At 37.1% G+C, this 25,748-nt stretch overlaps 1 protein-coding gene across 1 annotated transcript in view; it reads right to left on the bottom strand.

The window, feature by feature from the left end:
* Positions 1-25,493, bottom strand: part of HNF1B (HNF1 homeobox B) — a 56,150-nt gene extending 30,657 nt beyond the window's left edge. Inside the window, exons 1-4 of the mRNA XM_075195723.1 lie at positions 25,001-25,493; positions 11,552-11,751; positions 9,565-9,829; positions 5,559-5,803 (exon numbers count right to left, since the gene is read on the bottom strand). Of these exons, the coding sequence (XP_075051824.1) occupies positions 5,559-5,803; positions 9,565-9,829; positions 11,552-11,751; positions 25,001-25,338 (1,048 nt within the window). The 5' untranslated portion in view covers positions 25,339-25,493. The remainder of the gene's footprint in view (positions 1-5,558; positions 5,804-9,564; positions 9,830-11,551; positions 11,752-25,000) is intronic.
* Positions 25,494-25,748: the final 255 nt, after the last annotated feature.

Raw genomic sequence — 25,748 nt, 5'->3', positions numbered from 1 at the left:
AGTGCCAGTAAAATAAACTACGAGTGCTAGAGGCCTTCTGGGTAAAGATAAATGAACACTAGTACAGTAATTGCAGTCCCTTTAAGAGAAAAAATACAAAGGGTGTCATGGTGTGACTGAGTACGCAATGGAAGGATGAGGGCACATCAAAGACTACAAGGCTTGTACAAAGCCACAATTTAATTGTCTTAAGTATGCATAAAGGCAACAATGCCATGACAACAGTAGGCTACATGCTGGTGTATTATAGCAAAGCCAGAGAACAGGACTGAAAACAGCTGACTTTGCTGACAGTGTTACATTTTGGGGCATCTTTTGAGCTATCTGTCTCAGAAAGCAGAACTTCTCTTCTGTCATTCTTTTATGTGGGACATTCCTGAATTAGGGTCACATTTTGGTCATCCCGACAGAGTCTGACAAAAATGCATTCCCATATCACAGTGTGGTCTAACAATAAAAGTAAACAGTGCGGTATATGCTTATCAACACTATATCTAACATTTCAAACATAGACACTACAGGTATGTCATCATTTGGAGAAAAAATGTTCAGAGCCCAATTATCCACATACCTTTCACTTCAATGGATGGAAACTGCAGTGAAAAGCTTGAAGACAATTTTACACTATATACATTGATTAATTGGCTGGAAAATTAAACATATGCACAACAATTTCTGCATTGATATTGGTTAGTTTCTGCACTGTAGGTGACTACAGCAGCACCAGATATTTACATTTTTGAATCTTTAGAGCTGCTTTCATACAGGAAGATAAAGATGTAAAAAGAATAATGGGAAAATAAACAGCAACAAGCTGCTGAAAACATGCAGGAACTATCCTACTTTTTAAGGATTATCTCTTGCATGTAAGATTTTTCTCTCCAGTGGTATTGTTTTGGGTTACAGTGCAAAATGCAATTTCTCCTCCTCTATATCCTGACTGCAAATTCCTGTATCTGTCAGTATTTTATATACTGTGAAGGTGACTGTTTGTGCATTTGTTTTTGTGCTAATGGCTACGTGGTGGTATAGGGCCAGATGTCTACAAAGAATATGTATAGACCTATCTACCTGTCAGCAAAGTGTCTTGAACTGATATGCAATTAAGGAAACAGAACACTGAAAATCATACAATGTTGCAGTACATGAATATTTTAAATGCATTTTTTGATAAAGTAGGTCTTTATGGAAAATTTGTGAATTTGTGCTGTATAAATCTAATGTTACTTCCACAAAGCCAAGAACAGTTTTATTGCACTTTCATGCACATTGCAAAGCATACACTACAGCCGTGTTTAGTTAAGTCATGATGGGGGTTGTAATGCTACAATGCCCACCCACAGAGTACTGCGAGTGACATGCTTAGATGCTTCTACTAGGTAACAGTGTACCCGGAAATAATTTTAAAATGTTGACATTGCTTATGGCAACACTTTTACATGGGTATGCCTATTATATGTATGATTCAGTTTTACTATGACAATTTGTATATAATTACATTTATAATGTGTCTTACTCTATGTTGCAGAAGGAGTTTAGAGTGAAACAATTTTTTGATACCTGGGAGAGCCTAATTGACCTCCTTCCCCATACTCTCCAGTTTCATATCTGGAAAAGTTTCCATCACACCTCTTAGTATGAGCTTAGGATATGTGGTAATGATCCTCTGATCACGCTGCAGCCATAAAGCAGATTTGACTGCCTCTGTTTATTGCATATATCTCTTTATCTGTTATGTTACTCACTGTACTTGTTCTTGATGGTTGAGTATACTGATGTTGTATAACCCTCGTCCCTGAAATATTTTCTTGATTGCTTCTGTATGTTAATAATGCTTATTACATTGTCTACCTCAATAAAAAATAACACTAAAAAATACATGAATAAAAAAATCTGATGTCGCCATTCAAGTATTTATCCATATGATTTAGCTAGCAAATCCATAAATAGAAACCATGAGAAGAAAGAGGCTCATTTATAGCAAATCTGGGAGCAGCATAACTGGAAGATATGACATCCGGGACACAGGTAAGCACTGCCTTCTCGCAGTACTGGGACATTGGTGGTATGCTTAGTGTTATGTTATTGCTATCATAACAATACCTCCTGCTCTATTAATCATCTCAGCTCACTTGGGCTTAGATATCGGCCTGTAGTCTATGTTCTCTCCATGTTTGCTTGGGTTTCCTCTAGGTGTTTCTGGTTTCATTCATAGACCAAAGACATACTGTGAGGTTTATTCTCTTTGAACTAAATTTGGCCCTGATGTGTATGTGTTTGCCTGTGGTAAGAAAATTAGACAGTAAGCTCTACAGGAGCAGAGAGTACGGTTGACAACTATTCTATTTATTTAGGGTCACTTGAATTACACAAGTTCTGTGGTTGGCTAATTGGCTCCAAGGGGAACAATTGCAAAAATTTCCCCAATCGTGAAGATACTTCTGATTTTTTTTATCACAGTAATTTACAAAAAAAAATAGCTTGACAGCTGAGCATGGTTTTGGTCTGTTTATATATTGGCGCCGGTAATCTTCTTTTTTCTCCGTCTATAGAGATTTTTGCCATTTCATAACTATGTCTCCACATGTGATAATTAGCTCAAGCACTCAACTCACCATCTCATCAGTTTCCAATCATCTACACACAATACATGCCTACCATATGCTTTTCTTATTAAAGGGGTGAGCTGGAAACCCTAGCAGGGATTTATGTGCCTGATTGAAGGATGCTGCTGGAATACATTGGCACTTTATAAATAATAATAGTGATAGTAATCTCATATATCAACAGAACCAGAAACTTGCAACACCAATGCCACTTGCAACCAGCATTAACATATTATTATTGATAACTAGTTTTATGAATCTATTATAGCAACAGTCCACATTTGTTCATTTGTCATCTTCATTTACATTTCATTGCAGGCCTTCACTGGAGCTAAGTAGTTAAATTAGCACACAAATGTTGGAATAAATGGGGCAGCTCTTCAGAAAGAGATGTGAGCTGTAACCCTGCTTTGACCCTGTGGTAACCTTTGTGCTTGTCAAAGTCTGCTTTCTTTTGTTTGACTTTTGAGTTGGCTGGTGTTTAGATTACAGGTAGAGGACAATGGGTGCTATCATACAATACCTCCTGCCCTACTGTTCATTTTAGCTCTCTCGGGCTCCTAGTCTGGAATCTTATCACCTGGACACATATCAACAATGGGATAGAATTGCTGCTATTCACCAAGTCAACCAATCACATGGATAAAATATACAATGCACTATAAAATTGATTACAGGAAATTATGTGTACACCATTACTATTGATGCATACAGACAGTGAGAATGTAAAAACAGATTTTTATAATACTGATTACAAATGCCACCATCATAAAAAATATATATTGCAAGATATACTTGTCTAATAACAAAATATGGAAGATAGCAATTTGTTCAGGTGGTGTGAGACAGGATCTTTGACCTCCAGATATAAAAGTGTCAATCATAGCGGCAATGTTGTGTTAATGCTGACACACTGAAGTGCAGGGGGAATACTCCTCCCCTTTTTTACGCTGGAGGGATTACTGTCACAAAATGCTGCATGCAGCTTGTCTACAGTTTAATCGCACCTATCACAGACCTAACCCCTTCACTTCAATCTGTCAGCATTGGAACAAAGTTAAGAATGCTAGTGGTTTTCTTGCAGAAACAGTGCAAGCTTTCAAAGCTCCCACCTGACATCCCCCTTAAATTAGAACAAGTTGTGTCCACAATCATATGGTCCACAAACTTACTCTGATACCTTTCAAACTGTAAAGTTAACCCATGTAGAAGGAAACAGAGGTGTCCATAACCTACAGGATATGCAATAAAATTTGGACATTGTTTCATTGGTCCATGAAGACACAGAAAACCAACAAATCTCTGACACTAATTGTACATGCCACATGAAGCATCTCAAGCAAAATGCCTGATCTGTATCTCATCATCATCTTCATCAGCATTTATTTATATAGCGCCAGCAAATTCCGTAGCGCTTTACAATTGGGAACAAACATTAATAAGACAATACTGGGTAATACATACAGACAGAGAGGTAAGAGAACCCTGCTCACAGAGTAGCTTTTCACTTATCGATATGAAATTGCAGTTCTTCATTTCAGAAACAATGATTATTGAACAAAAATACCAATAATTCAGAAATTATTTTCTTTCTTTATTACATATGCAGTATATTTGGTGGATATCTAGGAAACACAGAACACTATGGACCTCAAAGCAAAGTCCGTTTTAGGCGCATCCAACAAAAAAACACTACCACGTATGTGCAGAAAGCACCAAATCCGCCTGCATCTTGGACACAATTACCACTTGTGACAGCTTGCGACTCACTTCGAGAGAATGGGAGGAACTGAATTGTAAGGGGCGTGACCATGTAAATACATCCTAGTCGCAGTGAGATGCAACACACGTCAAAACAGGGCTAAAGCTGTGCGGCAGGAATTTGGTGGCGCAAGCGTTAGCTAGCTGCAGGAACTGCTCGCAGCTCGGTAGGGTATTATTATTATTATTATTATCCTTTATTTGTTGGGCGCCACAAGGTTTCCGCAGCGCCGTACACAGTACAAACAGTAGTACAAAACAGGGTGACAAAGTACAGAACAATAAACACAAAGTACCAATGCTTCAAGAACTCCAGGAAGACATATGGAGTAAAGACAGAGCAGAAGAACCGGTATGGAGACAGGAGGGGAGGGGGGGCCCTGCTCATAAGAGCTTACATCCTAAGAGTGGGACGCAACTGGGCTACCCTACCAAGCTGCAGCACACTCCCAACCCTACACTTCTTAAATGGACTTTGCTTCCGACTTTAAATGAGGTCCTATAAGTCTGGTCAATATCCTAACTGTCAGAAAGGTGCTAGCACTTGGCCAGATAGAAAGTGATTATAGCATCTGAAGTGTGAGTATTCTAATCATGTAACAAATTTCTAACAATGTCATAATAATTGAAGTGATTGTTCCTTTGTTTTTAATCTAGGTGTTTTTCAAAAATGTGATTGTTTTTAAAAAAATGTAATCGCAATGTGAGTCCCATAATTGAAAATGATCTAATTACCTAGAGAAGCAATCATTCATCCTAAAACAGTAACTGTGAAGGTCAGAACATAATTATTTAAGTGTTTTCTCCTTTAGCTAGTCACTTCCTGGTCCCACCACTGACTTCATGCGCATTCCAAAAAAGTGTGATGTAAAATGTACTCTTGATGGCCTCCTGTGAATGGCAGCATGCCACAGCAGAAGTAAAAGGTTAAACATTGTTAAACAAACGCACATTCCAGACAAGCACCACTCCTCCCAAAATACACTAAAATTGGATCATTCATTCCTTTGTCTTGTTACCTCAGTTACATCTCCAAAAAACATAATCTAGTGGAAAAATTTAAATTAAAATATAGCCCTCTATTATTAATTTTAAAGGAAACAATTAATGCTGTCCATTAGACCAGATGCTATAATTATATTGAGACCATGTTTGCATTATACACTTAACACTATTTTATTATTTTCTTACCTTGTAATTTGCTTGGTGGAGAAGAACTTGACTGTGTATGGTGTGGAGAGCCATGTGACATAAGTGGATTCAGATTGTGTGGATGGGAGGAACCTGTGCTGTAGGCGTCCATAGCTAATTTCTGTCTAAATGCTTCCTCTTTCCTTCTGTTAGCAAACCAGTTATAAACACGAACCTCTGTGACCAAATTTGATCCTAAACCATGTGCTTTTGATGGAGATACCCCTCGCTGTAGACATTCTGCTCTGTAAACATAAGCCACAAAAGGGTAAATCAGTAAAAGCTATTTAAAGGACTTTATTCTTCTTTTAATATCAGTACAACATGGAGGCATGTGTACCTATCTACACCGGATATACACATATATAGAAAAGATGGCTTGTAGCCAAAACCTAACACAATACTCACTTCATATAAAGAAGCTCATGGAGCTAATACAAAGGGTTGCAAGAAACAAGCAGTGTTTTTGCATGTGGTGGAGGTCGGCAAAAAATAAATACAACATATCGGATATGAAACCTGGTGAGCCTTACAAAGGTTCTGTAACCCATAGCAACCAAGTAGATTCTAACAGATCCATTTGCTAGTAAATTAAAGACAAACACATGTAAATTCTATGATGCAGTGTATTGCTCAAATTAGTCACCAGCACAACAAAAATAAATGCAAAGTGTGCAGTTTGTACAAGCACTAAACAGCAAACCAATTAAAAAGGAAAAAAAGTAATCAGTAAAGGAAGTACTGTATAGTTAACCAACTAAAGAATCTTTAGGCTATTTACTAAATACTTGCCAACTTTGGAGATCCCCACTCCGGGACATTTCCAAAGTTGGCAGTGTCTTGGGGGTGTGGGCACACTAACAGCATCATTAGGCCCCGTCCTTTGCTATACATTACCAATTTCAGCCTATTATAGCAGGGGACAGGGCCAAGATGACTCAATTAGCCTCAATTAGCCTTGCCCCCACCCACTTCACCAATGTAATGGGCAGGTTTCGGATATACCTGGAGAGTAGGCAACTATGATTTGCTATAATCTAGTTCAGTGGTGGGCGACAGGAGGTCCTAGGGCCGCATGCATTCCTTCGAGAATTCACCTGCAGCACCCAGCTTCCTCCTGCTTTATTTTCACATTTATTTGTTGTACCTTGTAACAATTTTTTTTTAAAACGCCTATTGATATCAGGGATGCACGCAGGATTTTTACTCCCCACCCACCCAAAAAAAGAAAAAAAAAAACACCTGAGAGAGCTGCTGCGCATGCGCAGAAGCTCCATTTTTGGCAGCACTGTACTATTCAGCGGCGGCGCTGTCAAAGCACCGCCGCGGACTCTTCTTTGACAGCGCCGCGGCTGCTATATAGTACAGTGCCGCTATGTAGGGGCACTTCTTTAGCGGAGGGGAGGGGTTTCTGGGGACCCAGAAACCCCCCCTGCGTGCGCCCCTGGATATGTTATTACAGAGTGGTATCTCTTTCTTTGATTAAATATATTGTTTTAACTTATTAGAGGCATTAATGGAAATGTCTAGGCCTTTTGAATGTTACAAGGCCTCCCATGCAATCCCCTGAAGTGTATCAGGATGCGTATTACTAGTCTAGCTAGAGCCAGGGTACAGGTCAAAATAAGTAACGAACTTACTATAAATTTTAGTCCACAATTTCTATTACTACTGGCTCTCAGGCATCAGTGGTAGGATCAGACTAAAAGTATCTAAGGCCCTGTGGTGAGGGCAACCATCAATTTATGTCATTCTCCAGCTGAATTCTGATGGCACAAAAACTACTAACCAATCTGCAGTCTCCTTTGTTATCTGTGCAGTGGCAGAATTAGCATCATTGATAATGGACAAAACAATGTGTTGCACTATTTAAGTGTTTGTCTCCAACACACAATACATAGAGTTGGGCACAGCTCTAACACTTTTATCCAATACAATAGTAATGCAATTTATTTTCTTTATGCTAGATTGAAATCTCAGTTTTTGTTTGTCTGGGTAAAGTTCATCATGTCTGACACAGATTATATATGCACCAGACAACCAGCAAAGTAAATTGTATTAAAATGTTGTGAACTATGTTCTCCTAATTGGGGTTGTTATGATAGAATATAAATAAAAAGGACAATGGTTCTGCCTCTCTTGGATGTGCTCAGATGTGAAAACAAAAGATGCCTATGCTATGATCGACTTACTAGGGAATGGAAATGCTTTCTGGTTTGGTACAAGGCCACAGCACGGAAGAGACAGTGTACAAGCACACAAGTTCATTCACAGACTGCTATTTCCCCATAGTCCTGCCCTAAAATTTCAGTCCCATCCCACACACTTTGCCAACTTCTGCAGTAGTGGCTTATACAGCTAAGTAAAAGTAACTGGACCCACGTGTAATGGGAAATATTAAATTAACTAAATTAATGCAGGAATCACACAAATTGTCCCACTTCACATGGCCCCACCAACAACTGTCATTTCCTGACACCCTGTTTTATAAAACGGAAAGAAAAGGCTGCCTCAACAAAGGGAAAATGAGACAACTTTTTATTCCTTATTTCCCCTAATTGTATTTCTATAATGTTACTATTGAGGTATACACATATACAAATACTAAGTTGTAATGATGATGCTATAAAGGCTGCTTGCAGAGTTCACCAAATAGTACACTTTCTCTCCCCCCATAATTCCTTTACTGCCAGAACTTTGGTCAATATTGAGGTGATAATCCTCTCACATTTCAATATATGTGGGGGTGACAGCAAGGCATTTGAGACATCATCGAAGGTGGGGCGTGCCACTATTGGGGTGTGACTAGGTTCAGAGAGGTCCAAGAATATGACGGAGATCTTTCAGATCAGGCAAAAGGGTAGGAGACCATGCACAGAAAGATAAAACTATATCTAGCATATACATTCCCATGAGCTAGGTTTAATTAAGTCTTTTTTGTAGATTAGTGTCTCTTTAGAATGCTTATTGTGGGCTTCTGCGTTCAAATGTGCAAATCTGCACTAAAAATATAGCAACTAATATGCGTCTGCTTTCATTGTCTAATCTGCATTAAAATCCAGTTTGGCGAACGATCATAGGAATGTCTGCCTAGGTAGGAACTACCACAAATGGAATAGCTTACCCCAGGGGTAGGTCTAACTGTTTTGCTACTCAAGGGAGCAAACTAAATGTGCCTTTCTTATTGATTACATAGCAATATTGTGTATACTAAAATACACATATTGTCACCTGTAAAAACTATGCCTATAAAACTCTCCTCAAAGATGGAAGACCAGCGCCAAATGACTGGAGTGACAAGTGCTAATGTACTGTGAAACGTTCAAATAAATAAAGTCCCATGAACCACTGTCTGCAATGATGAGGCTCCCAAAACTTGCTTATGTTTTTGGTTACGTGTTTGTGACGTAACCTGTAAAGGATTCTACTGCAGGAAAAAGTATAATGCTATGAGTTACGAAACAGCCTGCCACCCCCCCCCCCCCACCCCCCATTTGCAGCCGCACTTCTAAGTTTCCATTTGTGTTATGAATAAGAACAAACTTTACATGAGGCTATATGAGATATGGTGGATTTACATTGCGTGATAGTTGAGGGGAATCACATTAATTCATACACCCAGCATGTGTTTTACAAATATTACACTATGTTTTCTCCTCTTTCTTTCATTGCAAGCACTATTAATTCCATATGGACTATGACTTTCCAATAAATATATAGACACCTTTCAACACTGATCTGAGAATTGTTGCTGACACTGGAGAAACCACCTAATTTTGACATCCTCAAGAAGTGAACTACATGCATATCTGAACACTTCACTGAGTGTGCTACACATGTTTAATGATCAGATAATTGAACGGCAACACTTTAGGAACTATCCTTCTCTTTGGGTCCTCTTCATTGGATTTCTTTCCATAAATCTCTCTGCCTTCAACAGGGACCCTAAATTTGCCTCAGTAAAGGTACACCCCTGTGACCCCACATTAACATTTCCCCACATTACCTGTTACACTCTTCAACCAAAGCCTCTCTTTCTTCTTTGCTGGGATTCTTTTGTCTTTCATAGGCCTGGTAGAGGATGTGCTGGGACGCAGGCCCCCACTTGAAGCGGTTACGTCTCATTTTCTTGTTGGCGGGCTCTGAGCAAGAATCGTCAGACTGCCCTGTGACTTGATTCTGTTGATTAAATTCTGGAAAGAGAAACAGCAGCTGATCCTGGCTGCTTTTGTCTGTCATATTTCCAGAACCATGGACTGTCTGGTTGAATTCTGCAAAGAAAGGGAGGGAAAATCTAGCCACTGCAAAGATACATAAAGCAACATACAAAAAAAGACATACTGTCATTAGGTTCAAGTCCTTTCAGGTAGACGGTGGTTGCCCAGGGCCTACAACGTCATATAAATTGTTGGCTGCAATATGTCCCAAGTGTAAAAACATAATTAATGTTATTGTTGCTAGTGCTATTTTTTAGGTAGAGTAGGGAATGATTACCAATAATAGTTTATATACGGTCTTTAGTCATATTGTGGACACTAATTTAAATTGGTTTATACTCCCTCTGCTCTGGCATATAATATTGAAACCATGTATAAGAATCTATGGCCATTATATGCTGATTCTGAAAGGCTGGACAAGTAGTAAATGAGAGTTTAGGAAAGATATTGTCACTCAGTAGTGTACTCAACCTTATACTATCTACACTATACAATGAAATCATTCCATAGTGTTGTGGTGTTTGTGCTTCATATCTTGAACCGTGTGTCAAGATGAACCATTGATAACCAGATAAGTCTCCAGTTTTGGCGTAGTACTTAATGGTACTGTGAGAAGTGCTGCATTTTAACAGGACAATATTGAATCTTACAGTGTTGTGGAAAAATTTTACATACTAGCTAATAGTGAATGCATAAAATAAAAATGCCCAAATCAGCATATTGTATTACAATGCCACAAAACAGTATGTAGTGGAGCAGGGTAAGAACTGAGTACAGGGTTTAAGTCTCTAAGGGTTATGACGATTAGTGATAAGAATCTCTACATCTTTCAAAATTACGCCCTTTAGAATAAGTCTCTATTCAAGAACCCTTAAACCCAGTTTCTCTATTGTTTGTTTATCCCAACTGCCTCTCACATTTTGTAAAATCAGTACATGCCCATCCTGTTATCATATCATTTGTTAATTTCACCTATTAACAGCTCAAATCTACCAGGATAAGAGTAAACAAAATAACACAAGGGACATCCATGATAGACCCTATGTGGGCTCCTGATCAAGAGCCACTAAATATTCCATTCTGCGAATTTTGTTATTGTGATGCATCTTAATAGCCCAGAGCCCAGTAGGCACCCACCTCCGATACTGCATCAAGTCTGATTTCTGCATAGACGCATTGCAACTAAGACTTGGTACTCTTACTTAACCTTTGACCCTTAATAATACATGAGAAGGCAGGATGGAGAATATGACAGACTATTTGGTATCATGTTGTAGCTGCTTGGTCCTATATTGCTAACTTTCTATATTTACTTCCTGCATGAAGTCATTTTCTCTGCAGTTATAACTATTCATGATTCATGAATATTAATGAGAAACACCCCATGTGCTGGCAGAATGCTCACTGTGCAAGAGGACTGAAAACTTTCAGAACACTGCCTTTCTACATGATAGCAGTGTCACAGGATCTACTACCCACATCAACAGATAAGAGTTATGGGGCTCATGTTGAGCTGAACGCAAATTGCATTTTTGGAGTATAATATGCTTCTTTACATCTGAACATATGCACAAATCACTAGTTTCAGAACTAGTGCTTTGTACACCTATGTAGAAGTAAAAAAGTATATTATACGGCAAAAACGCAATTTGCATTCAGCTCCACATGAGCTCCTATATGTGTAATAATGTATATTGCAATTAAGCTTTTCCTTCAGGATATACTATTAATGTTTTATCTTTCAAAACTGTCTGGCACATACACTGTCATACTTACGTCTAAGTATCTCCCTTTGCTTCCTCACATACCAGGTATATAAAGCAGCGCGTTTTTGGGTTTTCATAGGAGTTCCTTTGTTGAGATGTTGTGATAAATGTGATTGATTCAGTCCTGTAATATCAACCACTTCTCTTTGTGGAATGTTGTGTTGCTGCATGTATCCTTTTATCATCTTTGCAGCTCTCCATGGATCCTCACTGTAAGGAATTGAAATCAGTAAAGTGAAAAGTCACATATAGTGAATGAGACATTGCACTAAATCGGCATCATGAATAGCAGCCAAAGAATGTGTAGCTAAACACACCATTGGTAAAATAAAAACTGTTTGAAAAATGAATTTTGTACCAACACCAAATGCACATAGAGAAGTCTACAAACTTTGATTGAAGGCTCTTCAAACACACATTTTTTTAAATATATTTTACTCAACTGAAAGAGATGATAATTAATTAAAATAAAACAAATGGGGCCCGAGTCACTAAGGAGAGCTAAGCAAAAAAATAAATTTGATCCTGGACAAACCATGTTACAATTTAAGGGGTGCAAATTAGCTTATTATTTTGCACATAAGGAAACCACTGGCTGCTTTTTCATGTGGCACACAAATACTTGATATCTTAATATTTACACTGAAATTTAAAGTTGATCTAGGACATGCCCTACCCCAACTGTAAATCTGTCCCCACATTTTAAATTTACCTCCCCCCTCCAATGGACCATGGTTTTGCCCAGGTGCAAAGTTACTAATTTTTTTGCTCTCGTTAATGACTCAGGCCCATGGTGTCAAATCGTGTGACTTTTTTATTATTAGATCTTACAACATTGTAGAAATCACAATTTAAATGTTAACAGCAAGGAAATTTTTATTTTTGAATTTATTCCATAAATGATGGTGCCCTCCAAAAAACTGCTTCCTGAGACAGTTGCCTCAATTTGTTTGAGATAGGCACATCTGTGCAACCTACTGTAATATTTTCATGCAGTGAATAACATGTGTTTCCCTTGGTGACAAATGTGTGTGTGACACATTTTTTTGGGTGCTAGGTCAACATATTATTTGAAAGCAAACAAGCTAGAGAAAGTATCAAATCAATATAGAATATGGATGTAGTGGTCTGGAATAAGGCCACGAATTGGCACTGGCTATATCCATGTAGAAAGTGGTTGAGCTTCAAGATATCCAAGGTAAGCTATAAATGTCATTTGAATACTGACGAGTATTACACATACTGATACACATAACAAATTAAATGTGAATTGATACATTTATTAGTAAAAGAAATCAAAGCAAAGTGCCGACCACATTTCAGGAAGTACAGTAAAAGCTAAGTCTAAACTTAAAAGGTTGCTATTATTGTGTTCATCTTTGGTGTGCATCAGATTCTCATATTCCAATACTATTATTTACTACTACACTGCACATACCCCATGAATTTACCCAACTAATTATTAAAAAGTGTTTAAAGAGACTGTATAGTGATTTTGAAACCTTAACTCAATCCAGACTTTAAATTGCAACCAGTTTTCTTTTTTGCTACAAAAGCAGGAGTAGCCCATATTTTGGCCTTATTTGAGACTTACAATAAAAGTTTTTTAGCTTTTGATATACATTAGGAAAATTACCTCTGATTTTGAATTTAATTTAACATATACAACAGGCATAAAACACATGTGTATGTTCTTTAACATCAAACAAAACACTTCATCTATTAATTAACTGAATGTACAATTAACGCAAATATATGCCCGGTGATTGACTTTTGATAATGTCAGAACTATATATATATAACCTGTCTTCACAAGTAAATGGCCCACATACAAGGACTCTAATCATCAGTAATCACATTTTCTAGCCACCCAACTAAAACAGGTATGCATAGAAAAAGATTTTAATTCATACTTAAGCATACTTACACAGCATACATAACCAAAATGTAAACAAAAAAAAGTTTTCAATGATTTTCAGATTAGCATATTACTTTTAATACTTATGTATGTAATATGTTAAATATGTTTGTCCCTATGTTATGCTAAATAAATGACTCTTCATCATCACTACATATGACACCAGTTCCAGGTATGCCCTCCCAATGAGCTCACTACATCAGGTATTGGTCCTATCCTGGACACTTACATGGAATAAAGTTACACATGAAACACAAAAGAGAACATTTATTATACTGCTATACTGTTGCTGGAGTAAAAACAAAAGTATAAGTGTAAATACCCACACTAAGGAAAGGTAATAAAAGAACCGTAGTGCAAAACTGCAGCACACTCTTTTGTGACATTGTGCACAGGACAAAACTTTGCTCAAGTTGATGGGACAAATTGGACGGATTGAGGGCATTCCTTGCTAAGTGTGAATTAGGCGCACAAGAGCGCCTACTTTTGCAATGAATTGCAAAAAGAAAATGTAACATTGCAGGATGGGATTTTTTAAATGAAATTGAAAGGGGAGAATTAACATTTACAGCTGTCTTCTCTGTTTTGCAGGAGGGTGCACAGTTTTTTCTCATTGCAAAAGGCCTTAAATTATCCACCACTATAGAGGTGTAATTTATCACGTCTAATCTCTGCACTTTTAATGTGGCACATCATGCACCTTCCAATTCCACCTCTCTGGTAAAAGGAATTTCTACGTGCACTAAATATAATAAAAACTTTCAAACACATTTAAGTGCAACACATAATAAAAACAGTCCCAAAGTTCCCTCATTCTCATAATTAACTTTAGTCATAAATCAGGTGAAACTGAGCAGTAATTTGCAGATTTATCTACTAACCCACAAAACTAGAGGCAGAATTGTTTGCGAGGCTTCCATAGTATGTGAAATGCTTATGGCGGACAAGTGGCTTTGGCACAGGTAAAGTAGCTTTTGGGTTGTAAATGACGATTAGATTATGCAACAATCAACATGTTAGTTAAGGGATGACTCATCCCTTCATTTGAACACAAGTAGATGCAGTAACACAGGCACACACTTAGAGGCGGTTTCCAGTTGCCCTGAACACCCCAAAAGCCCCCCACCCTAGCCTGGGAATGAGGTGTTTGAGGACACGGATCAGGTCACAGTATGTTTCTTTCCCTGAGACCAACAGACTTACAGCATTGCTATTAATTGAATGAGGGGCTGAGTTTGGGGAGAAGGCTAATTATTAAATGTGAATACTAATCACTTAATGTCGAGGATGTTTGGAAACTAATGGGTTTATTAGTGAATATTGAGTACTACTATTTTAATGTTGGGGCAGGTTGCAGGAAAAGAGGTCTATTTATTAAATCTGAACACAATTAATTTAATGTTGGCGCTGGTTGAGGGATATAGGTCTATGTATTAAGTGAATGTGCAGGCTATTAATGAAAAAAATCAGTTGTGATTTTTATTTACATAAATCACTGTAGCAGGGTATAGGAGGAATGTTGTCATTTACCATTTTCCCTTTTTTGCCAGTAGTGCACGCAGCATTGCCCATGTATTTTAATGGAATAAGAAGGGGCTAGAAAGCAATCTAGTATTATCTAAAATGATAGCCATGCCCTCACCTACAGTTCATGCCTACTTGCCATTGTGCCGTGGAAACCCCCGTTTGAAAGCATTAATGAACAAGTGGCATAAGTAGATTCGAAATTTGTTTGTATGGACTTAAGCAACCATTCTATGACAAAATCTTGTATGCAAAGTTTGACACATACAACTTAAGACAGTGATACATTGCTGTATGTTTACCAATTTAAAATATTAACAGACATTGGACCTCATTTAGAGTCGGACGCAAAGTCCGTTTTAGGCGCATCCAACAAAAAAACACTATCCTGCATGTGCAGAAAGCACCAAATCCACCTGCATCTTGGACGCAATTGACACTTGCGACAGCTTGCGACTCACTACGAGAGAATGGGAGGAACACGGATATGTGAAGGTGTGACCATGTAAATACATCCTAGTCGCAGTGAGGTGCAAACGCAACACACGTCAAAACAGGGCTAAAGCTGTGCGACAGGAATTAGGTAGCGCAAGCGTTAGCTAGCTGCAGGAACTGCTCGCAGCTCCATAGGGTATTAAGAGTGGGACACAAATGGGGTTGCTTGCCACTCATAATACACTACCAAGCTGCGACCAGGGCCCTCTTAAGAACATCTTGGGCCCCCGGGCACCGCAGTGCACCTGGGCCCCTATATATACAAAAAGAAATAAAATGATTATATATATATGGGCACGTCGCGCTCCGCAATGGATGTCGGGCGGGCGTGATGACGTCACGCCCGACATGCACTGCGAGTGCGACGGAGGAGGAGACCATGGAGGGAGCCGGATCGCCAGCTGACCGCAAGGTAAGTATTTTCTTCTTTTTTTTCAGGTTTTTTTTTTTTGCTGCCTCCGACAAGCCCCCCTGGGCTGCAGGGCCCCCGGGCACCTGCCCATTGTGCCCAATGGGAAAGACGGCCCTGCCTGCGGCACACTCCCACTCCTACAATTCTTAAACGGACTTTGCGTCCGACTTTAAATGAGGTCCATTGTGTGCAATAGTGAAATAGGCATTTGTACATCTTGCAGAGAGGGTGTAAAAAAGATTTTATGGCTGGATCAGCAGGTGTGTCCACATTGCACGTTCATAGACAATCGCAAACCAGCGACTGGAATTTTTACCATAGTTATCAGACATCTCACCTAGTACTTTATTAACTCTACAATACCCTACAGAAAGGATGAGACATAGGGCATAATCTCCTGCTTATGGGCAGAAATAGGATTGAGTTTTAGTATTCTATAGTTGCTATGTTTGTGCTAACCTTCTTTCACATGGCACTTTCATGATCTGAAGTCTTCCAGCAATGAATATGCAGCTTTCATTACCATAGTTCAATGGATAACTTGGTATTACATTTGTCATGGTATACTGGAAATAAGACGCTGATTCTGTGCAAATAATTATGTTGAAGACCACATAGAGAATGTTTGTTTGGTTTCAAAAAAGTGCCTTTCCTCCAAAAAACAAAATGGGATGGCAAACGTGCATGTGCACAGGTCAAATAGACTCATTTAAAACAAAAATCAACTTGATGAGCGACCACCAGTTTGTAAATGTCCTTACTGTGTACATAATATTACAAGAACACAAGACATATGGATACCATTTACCATGTGCAAACACATTATCTTTCTACATATACACAATTTGCCAAAATGCAGTTTCATCACATGCCAGCTGCTACATACTCTATAGACAGCTACTGTGAGTGCACCACTTTAATGATCCTCAGAAATGAAACTATATCAACTATATCATTGCAGAACAAAAAATAAAATTAAACTTTTCTTATTGTAAAAAAGCTGCCCAAGCTTAATAAGTCTATAACAGAACAACAAATCACTGCATCAATTTACCAATATGCCCAAGGCAAATTTAATACTCCCCCTAGGGGCGTCATCGTCAGTAGGGCTGCACAGGAAAAATAAGGTCATCAATTGCTTTCAGAATAGACATTTTTGCCTCCAGTCACACTTCTGTAGAAGCAGTAACAATTAGCTATGTGATACCAGTATAGCATTAACATGCTTTCTAGTTAGTTTCAGGAGGACTTTATGAGCTGTGTATACTGTATGTTCCTTGCTAGGCAGTGAAAGAACTATAACTGGTTAATACACATGTTTATACAGGCTATTTCTTTATACATTCCACTGATATCAGATGAATCGTTTATTTTGTAAACATGGTGCTAGCCAAACCCATCTAAACTCTTCTAATTAGATCTGTATAGTTTAGAATATGGTGGCAAAGTGTTGATAATAATTTACCGTAACATCTACATGTTTCAGGGACATAACAATATAAAATGTGAGCAGGCCCACAACCCCAAGGCAATAAAGGGACCTCTTTCTACTAACAAATGGTTGGGTGCAAGTATGGCAGTGACCAGGGCACTAATTGTGTGACATTTGTATGTCCTCCCCGTTCTAGCGTGGGTTTCCTCCGGACGCTCCATTTCCCTCGCACATTCCGAGTACAAGCTGCTAGGTTAATTGGCTTCTGACATTAACCATAGTGTGTGTTTGTGTGGTAAACAATCTAGACCAGTGATGGGCAAACTTTTTCAGGAGCGGGCCAAATAAAAAAGAAAAACTTTAGGCGGGCCAAAATAATTTATTAAAAAACTCAAATATCGAAATATATAATAATTTTTTTTGAATGGGACGGGAGGGTGTTATATAGCAGTGTTACCTCTATAAGTGCAGTGATCGTACAGACACAGCACTTATTTCAGCAGGTTGTTGCAGATCCGTTTTTCTGGTGAGCCACTAACTGACAACACAGCAGCCAATCGAAATCCGCCTTAGTATATGGCCCAGCCCATCTCTTCTCACATGACTTTCAGCCATTAGGGGGCGGGCAGGTGTTTCAGTGATTGACATACGAAGTGTCCTTTTAGGAAGGAGGATGAAGTGTAATGAAGGAAAGAGCTGGGAAGGCATAAAAATGAAGGTTCTGACACACAGGGTCGGCCCTAATAATTTTATGCATATTTTAATGAATTTTTTTAAAATATTGGCGGGCCGGATACAACCTCTAAGAGTGCCGGATCTGGCCCGCGGACCGTAGTTTGCCCATCACTGATCTAGACTCTAAGCTCTATCAGGGCAGGAACTGGTGCAAATTATTAAATATTCTCTGCAAAGTGCGGCCTAAGAAGGTGCTATAAATAAAGTCAATAATTCTGGGCTTCTGTTGCAGCAATATCAAGAAGCAGAAACTCACGAATGAGAGCTGACAATCCACTGTAAGGGAACAAACCAATACTAAATGCCACAATTCTCTTCACACCAAATTGGTGGTCTACGACAGTATACATTTTCCTGGCTGGGTCATTGTAAAACACAGCAGAAACATGATCCTAAGTAATTATTGACAAACATGTAAGAAATGAAAACAAAACATTGCAGCATAATTTTCGGAATTAACAATGTAATTGCAGAAGAAACAATAGAAAGGCACATGTTAAAAAATGCAAAGTATTGGTACTTCAAGAAATACAAATTATTCTACAGAGAAATACACTTCAGTGACTCAAAAACTGTATTTTGCAGCATTCCAAATAATACAGCATAACATCTGTGCATTGTGACCTTCTTATGGCACTTATATGTAGATAATATGCTTGGACAACTGTGAGTTTGTCTAGTTCAGAATTAATCTTAGCTTTCTCATCATACAGATAAACAATTTGGATTAGTAAATTCTGGCCAAAAGGAACAAGTATTCCTCATTCTCTATATATGCAGAACAAAGCGTCCAATTCTTATTTTACTGAACAAGGCCAAACTGTGTTTGTATGCTTTCCAGGTATATACCTTTATAAAGATATGATTGTACATTTTAGCAGATTTACATGCTTAAACTGATTTAAAAAAAAGTTTATTATATAAAATAAAAAGTACTGAAACGAACGTAATACAATGATGACAAATTTAAGCACCAGACACTTCTGAGAACAAATGAAGTGTATTTATAAAGAGGAAAAGGAGGGAAGCCAAGAGGGAGATTGGCGCATGAATCCAGAAGAGGTGCAGCCACTTCAAAAGACAGACAGTTGAAAGGTAAGCCGCACAGAAACCAGCTAGTACAACATTAGGAGGAAGGAACTTTTAAGGGCTCAATCTGCACTCCTCTATATTGTTGCTTAAGTATATTTATACCCCAACCAAGCCCAGTTTCTTATAATCACCGATTTAGACTGCCTAATTGTATAACTGTCCCTGCTCACAATCAAAGATAATTTAATCAAGCAATGGATGACTGCTGTGTGACCATGGGGTTTTGCTAGTTTTCCCACTGACAAATGAGTCATTAGTAAATTAAAATATTTATGCAATGGTACAGCTTATAGCCAGTGCATCCTGAACAGACAGGTTACTGCTGGAAACCTAATGCCAGGCTAGCAATGTGTACTTTATGACGTCCTGCATATGTGTGCGGTCATCCATGCTCTACAGAGGGACATTCCTCAGACTGCTATCAATCTGTAAATATAAGACATGGGCAATATTCACCGTGAGGTCATAAATAGCACCGTCATCCAAAATGTGAATTTCTCATGTATATTACCAATATAATAGACATATGTTATTTTTTTTCCAATTAAATACAGTGAATATTACCAATAATAATATTAGCATAAAACATGATCTGCATGGATTAAATAGGGTTCTTTATTATCATCCAATGATAATAGGATAAAATAACACCTTGAAAAACTATACAGGATATATTCTCCTCAGCATTACAAAGATAAAACTGAAAACAATAACTGCATGAGGGATTATTGATATGTTTGTACAGGAACTGCACAAAACATTCTTCATATAGTGTAAAGCACAAAACTATGTCTAATTTCATTTTGCAAGTTAAATCATTTTACACATTTTTTCCAGGGAGAGTAATGTAATTCTGTCAGTTTCTGGGGTATTGTTTTCCCTATGTCTTGAGGGTTTTTTTCTACAAGTTTCATTTTTTATTCTGTTTTAAAAGTCAAAGAAACTGTATAACTCATATAATTGTGGACAGATGAAACGGCAGTGGAAGAGTTGCTTGTCAAGGTCTACTTAAAACACAACACATATAGGTTATTTTGCGCCATTTTAATAAATATACACGGCTATTCAAAGCTATAACTCCCATTCAAGTGGTTATTTACTAAACTCTCCCAGTAATACAAAGGTAAACACCGAGTTAAGATGGACATCGGAGACTTAACTTGTGTATGAACTTAATTCCAGAAAGGTCATTAAATAAAAATTTAATTACCATGGTGAAAGGTCAACTTCCTGTGGAACCCCATGGTGATTTGGTGTTTCACCATATTTTAGAGTACAGGTTTCCTTCTGATGTTCCATGGTCTTTAAGTATAAATGAGATTCTTGTCCATTTTGCTGCCTATTATTCTGTAACTTTTCTTTTTATTGGTAGCCCATCTGATGGGAAGGATAACCTTACTAACTAAATTAAAAATTGGATTATTATTATATTGCATTTTTTTTTTCATTTTGTGGCTGGAAAACTACTCTTCAGCTAGTGTCTTCATGGGCTCCTTGGAATATGAGAGTCACCTACCATCTATAAATCTTACACTAAATATTTAGCAGAAAAGGAAAGACATTTTAAAACTGCAGTCCCTTCCATTAAATCAATAAAATGACCAATAAATTACCAACTTGAGCACTAGAGTGGTTTAAATACGATACTGTACTAATGGTATTAACCTGTTCACTACAAGTATATAAATCTTTAGCTACATTGTATTAATTTAAATATGAAATAATAATATATAGTTTGAAAATATTCTTACATATATAATTTTGTCATATTTATACTTTTTTGCTTAACTGTTACATGGAGTCACTATCCTTATAATAGGTGAAAGGATAATAGACATGGTGCAGAACGCTTAATTTGTAAATAACAGAAATTTTTGTCCATGTTAAGTCTGTGTTTAGTTGTGCCCATTAGCAATGACTGGAAAAAGAATTTATAAGGTACATGGCAAAAATGTCCTGCACAAGACACAGTAAATCAACCCCATAGTGTGCATGTTGGTACCTATTGGAAATGCTATATCACATGTAAATAAAATATTTTATATCAATTACTTTACGTAAATTGCAAATTCTACAATAATCAAAGCCATATTCTAATTATATCTTAATATCAACAATTCATATTTCTGGCATACAAATTATATTCTGTATCTCTTGATAGGCAATAAAAAAACATAATATAAAATGATAGAGATGTAATAAACAGGAAAATACACAAATAATACTGTGAGAAAACTATGTGGTGGAACGGACGACATAACATATTTAAGTGCTGTCATGATTTGTATATGGATTTTTTATAGAAAAATATAGTGATATGAGCTGTAATTGGTAATAAAATGCCTTCCATCTGCTTGCCTACATGCTGGATGTAGCCTTCTACCTATTGATAAAGTGGTCCACCAAATGTTAAAACCTTCTTAAATTATTTTGTAGGAAAAAATTATTTAATGCGACCCATCCCTTGAATATGCATGTGTAATATATATCAGGCTATTATCTTTGTTATAGTCTAGCAGGAAAAATAATAGGTAGGTGTTTTCTGCTATAATCAGTGTTCCATCTTAAATCTTTAGATTAAAAAAGTGAATATATGGTAAAAGTACACAAAAACTGTTGGGTAAGTAACCACTTTTAGAGACCTTAAAATCTGATGATTGTTGATCTCTAATGATCTCTCACTCTCATTAACAGTCAGTGAAAAATAAACAGCATAGAACTTTAGAGCAAACCTGTTTCAAAGAGAAGTGAAAGCAACTGGGAATGATTTTATTCATAATTTTAAACACAATTTAAAGATTATTTTAAAAGGTCATCTTGAGTAAGCAACAGATATGTTGTTACATCTTTATATTGCTTTTCAATACATCCTTATGTAGTTAGCATTTACATGTATGTAATATATTACATAAATGTAATAATATTTATATTTACAAATTCCTGCATTTTGTTCCAGCATCAGTAAATAAGCTTACAGTGGAAAATTACATTCACTAGTACAGGAGCAATGTTTTTTCAATTCCCTAATGAGCCCTTTACTAATTAAAGTTGCTCCCTGTGGAATGCCAAAGGACATGTCTTATGGCTTGCGGTACATTAACATGACTAAAACTGGTCTGTAGGGTTAAACTAATATTCAGATACACTGTAGATCTACATATGCAGTAAACACTGCATAGTAAATATATTAATGGGATCTACAAAAGGTAGATTCCACTCGCAAGACTATCTAAAGTAACTAGGTTATTAAGTATCAGCGCAGAGAATGTTGTGATGCTCTTGTGTAACGGATCGAAACACCTATATTTGTAATACTGTTATTGAACGCGTTTGCAATGCACTCTGAAAAGTTTCATGCGATCATAATAACTGACTCATGAATTATTTTCAGAGCTATTTTTGTATCAATTGTTAGGCACTTATCATGTAAAACTAAATGCACCTAAGCTATACAGGTATGTACATACCTTTACAAATAAGCATGTTTCTCAAATGTTTCTCTCATCCAAATATAAAATAAAATACATTCTAATATTACTCTATTTTACTAATCGCTAGTAGTGGTGGGAACCCTGTTAACAAAGCATTGTATACAGATTGTTTCCAAACGTTCTACATATGCAAATACGATTTAAACTATTATTAATACATCGCTTCAAAAATTAAACGTTAGCGCCATTACACTTATGATAAAGGTGCTGTGAATGCAGATATGTGTAACTTACTTACCTGTCCACTTATCAATATGATATCATACAGGCCATGCATGCACATAACTCACACATTGCGCATGCACATATTCATGTACCTCTCTTACATGCCTCTACGCATAACTTAGTCCAACGCCATTAATCACCACCTATGATGTGATAAAGTACTTTCACTCAGCACCCCACAAGCAGGAGTAAAAGGAAAACGCCCTATTTACCCTAAAATAAATGATATGAGTAAAACTACTACTTCGAATCTTTTGATTTATGTGTTTTGAAAATTAGCTGCATATTCTTTACTGTGTTTGCAAAATGTAATTACCACAACCTGAAACAAAGGCTCTTGCAAAAAATGTTTTTTTTAAAAAAAACTCAATCAATCTTATATTTTAAATAGCTTTACATATGTTAAAAAATGCCCCACGATTGAGAGCAATTTCTATAAAACATGTTTTTGTTGCTATTTTTTTTTTGCTTTTTTTTAAAGTGTGTATTTTATGTATTGATGTTATGATAATAAACATATTTAATAAAATACTTCGGTCATTTTTCAAGTCTAAAGGACCTGTGCATGATGTAGCCTTTGGCAGTGTTTGCTAATCATATTAGAGCTAGAAACATTCTCCGTCAAGGCAGATGTATTAAGCAAATATTTAAAAAGAAACAGTAAACATCAGCAAAACATGCTCAATTGTGTTAAGTAAGAGACCACGGTTACATTATTTATTAATATAATTATTCATTTTACCATTTATTTTCTTGTCTTTATTTCTTTTTTTTACAAAATAATATAGAACTCTTTAAATTAACGTTAAGTCACTGTATGGAAAATAATCGCAAAATATTTTTTGGGTTAATGAACGAAAACTTGATACCAGGTCCGTGTCTCAGTCTCACAAACTGTAACATATTTGTATACATTAGATTATTTTAGTAAATAATTATATGAGGCTTTGACAAGTAATAACAGTGTGCAAATAAACTTAGCCATATTCTTAGGTAACGAAAAACTCAGCGACAACTGCTTTGATACATTTCCTGAGTGGAGAATATTGTTTCAGCTCTTTAAAGTTGCTGATGCACATCCATGTCTGTAACACCTGCAGGTACCGAAGATTTAACTTTCTCTCCAAGTTTTACAGAATTACAACCACATACGACCCCACAGCTTGGTAGCAGTACTAACTAGGGAAACTTCTTACTTTGACAGGTATCGGTGGAATTGCATGCAGTTTACTATACAAACCACAGCATGCTACATAAATTAAATGTGTTTCCATTCATAGTTTTATTACATATATACCTGATTTATGTTTAAAGCGTATTCGCCTATATTGATATATTAGAATCTAAGAGCAATGTAAATTTCTAGCAAAATATGATTTTAGTAGAAATACCTGTCGCAAGTACACTACTAAAAATAATACATGAAGTTCAATTGGCATGCATTTTATTACCACAAATGTTGTAATCAATATAGACTTTTTTTTTATTATTAGTATTATTATTATTATTATTATTATTATTATTATTATCATCATCATTAATTGCCTATGTGAAAGTGTGATGTTTAAACAGACCGCACAGTATCATATATTTTAAACCCTTAATAAATACCCTGATTCCTAATACCTGCCTCGTTGCTATTGCACACAATTCAGATAACGAGCAGCTATCCTGATAAATAAGGTGTTTTGTTACTGCCGGTACAATTTGCAGAAACAAAATATAACTTTATTTTATATAAAGCAGCAGACAGGTAAAATAATCTAGACAACAAATGTAGCAATACTTAATAATAAACAGACAGTAGTGCGACAAAGTTATTTAAGCATAATGTTGCCATTCTACCTGGAATTTAACATAATGTATTGTTACATCAAGTTTCTAAACATTTCAAAATATATGTTTGTGTCACAGAAAGGGGACTGTGTGACTTTTAAAAACGTGTACATAAATCTAAAGTGAATGCAATGTATGTCCCTGCAGACATATTTAGTTTCTAGTAGCACAAACTCATGAGGTTACTGTATGAGACCGGACTCGGAATAATATTTTGAAGCAAGTTTTTGTAGAAATAAAATAAATAAAAAAATTAAAAAATAATAATCGTAATAACTCTAAGCACTTTTACTCCTTACCTTAACATTCTGTCCACTTCGGCTCTTTGCTCGGCCGCCTCCTCCGTGTTAAGAGACTGAAGTTCCTTGAGGATTGGTGGGGTGTCAAAGTCCTCCCCATCCTCCGAGCCTTCGTCTCCAGACAGTTTGCCCTTGTGGTGTCCATTTGTGAGTGTGTGGAAGACGGGCTTGGTGTCAGGATCGTGCACTGGAGACATCTGCATGTTTTCCAGCTTCACCCCAAAGCTGGGTGTGGGAATGATATCTTCCAGTGCTTGGATCAGAACGTCTTTAGTTATTCCAGAATTTAGGAGAGCATTGAGTAGTTCCTGCTGTAGAGAGGATAATTTGGAAACCATTTTACAAGGATAGGGGAGGGAGGGAAAAAGTGAAGGCAAAAAAAAGAAATCCCCTTGGCACTTAACACCTGTTCTTCTGGTGCTTACAGAAAATACGTAGAAAACCTTCTGCAAAGGGCCTGCGCCTTCTAACTAGCCATGCTCTCCTCCATCGGGCAATATAACACATGCAAATGAGTGGGAAGGCAGCACAATCATACAGAGTGCAATGAAAGGAGGAGAATGGAGGCTGGGCTCATTTGCCCTGTTTATGCTGGTGACAACACATTCATTTATTGGCTCTGTTTATCGGTCAAACTTTAGTTGAACTTTGGACTTGTTAAGCAAGAAACCACCAAGTGCAAAACGAGAGAGAAAACACTTTATTCACGGCTTTCCATCAGATTGTCTTCATTCAAACATTATTGCAC

Source organism: Mixophyes fleayi, chromosome 2, assembly GCF_038048845.1.
Source record: "Mixophyes fleayi isolate aMixFle1 chromosome 2, aMixFle1.hap1, whole genome shotgun sequence".
In the NCBI taxonomy this organism is placed as follows: domain Eukaryota; kingdom Metazoa; phylum Chordata; class Amphibia; order Anura; family Limnodynastidae; genus Mixophyes; species Mixophyes fleayi.
Note: the sequence above shows the minus strand (reverse complement) of the source record. Positions and strands in the feature narration are given on the sequence as shown.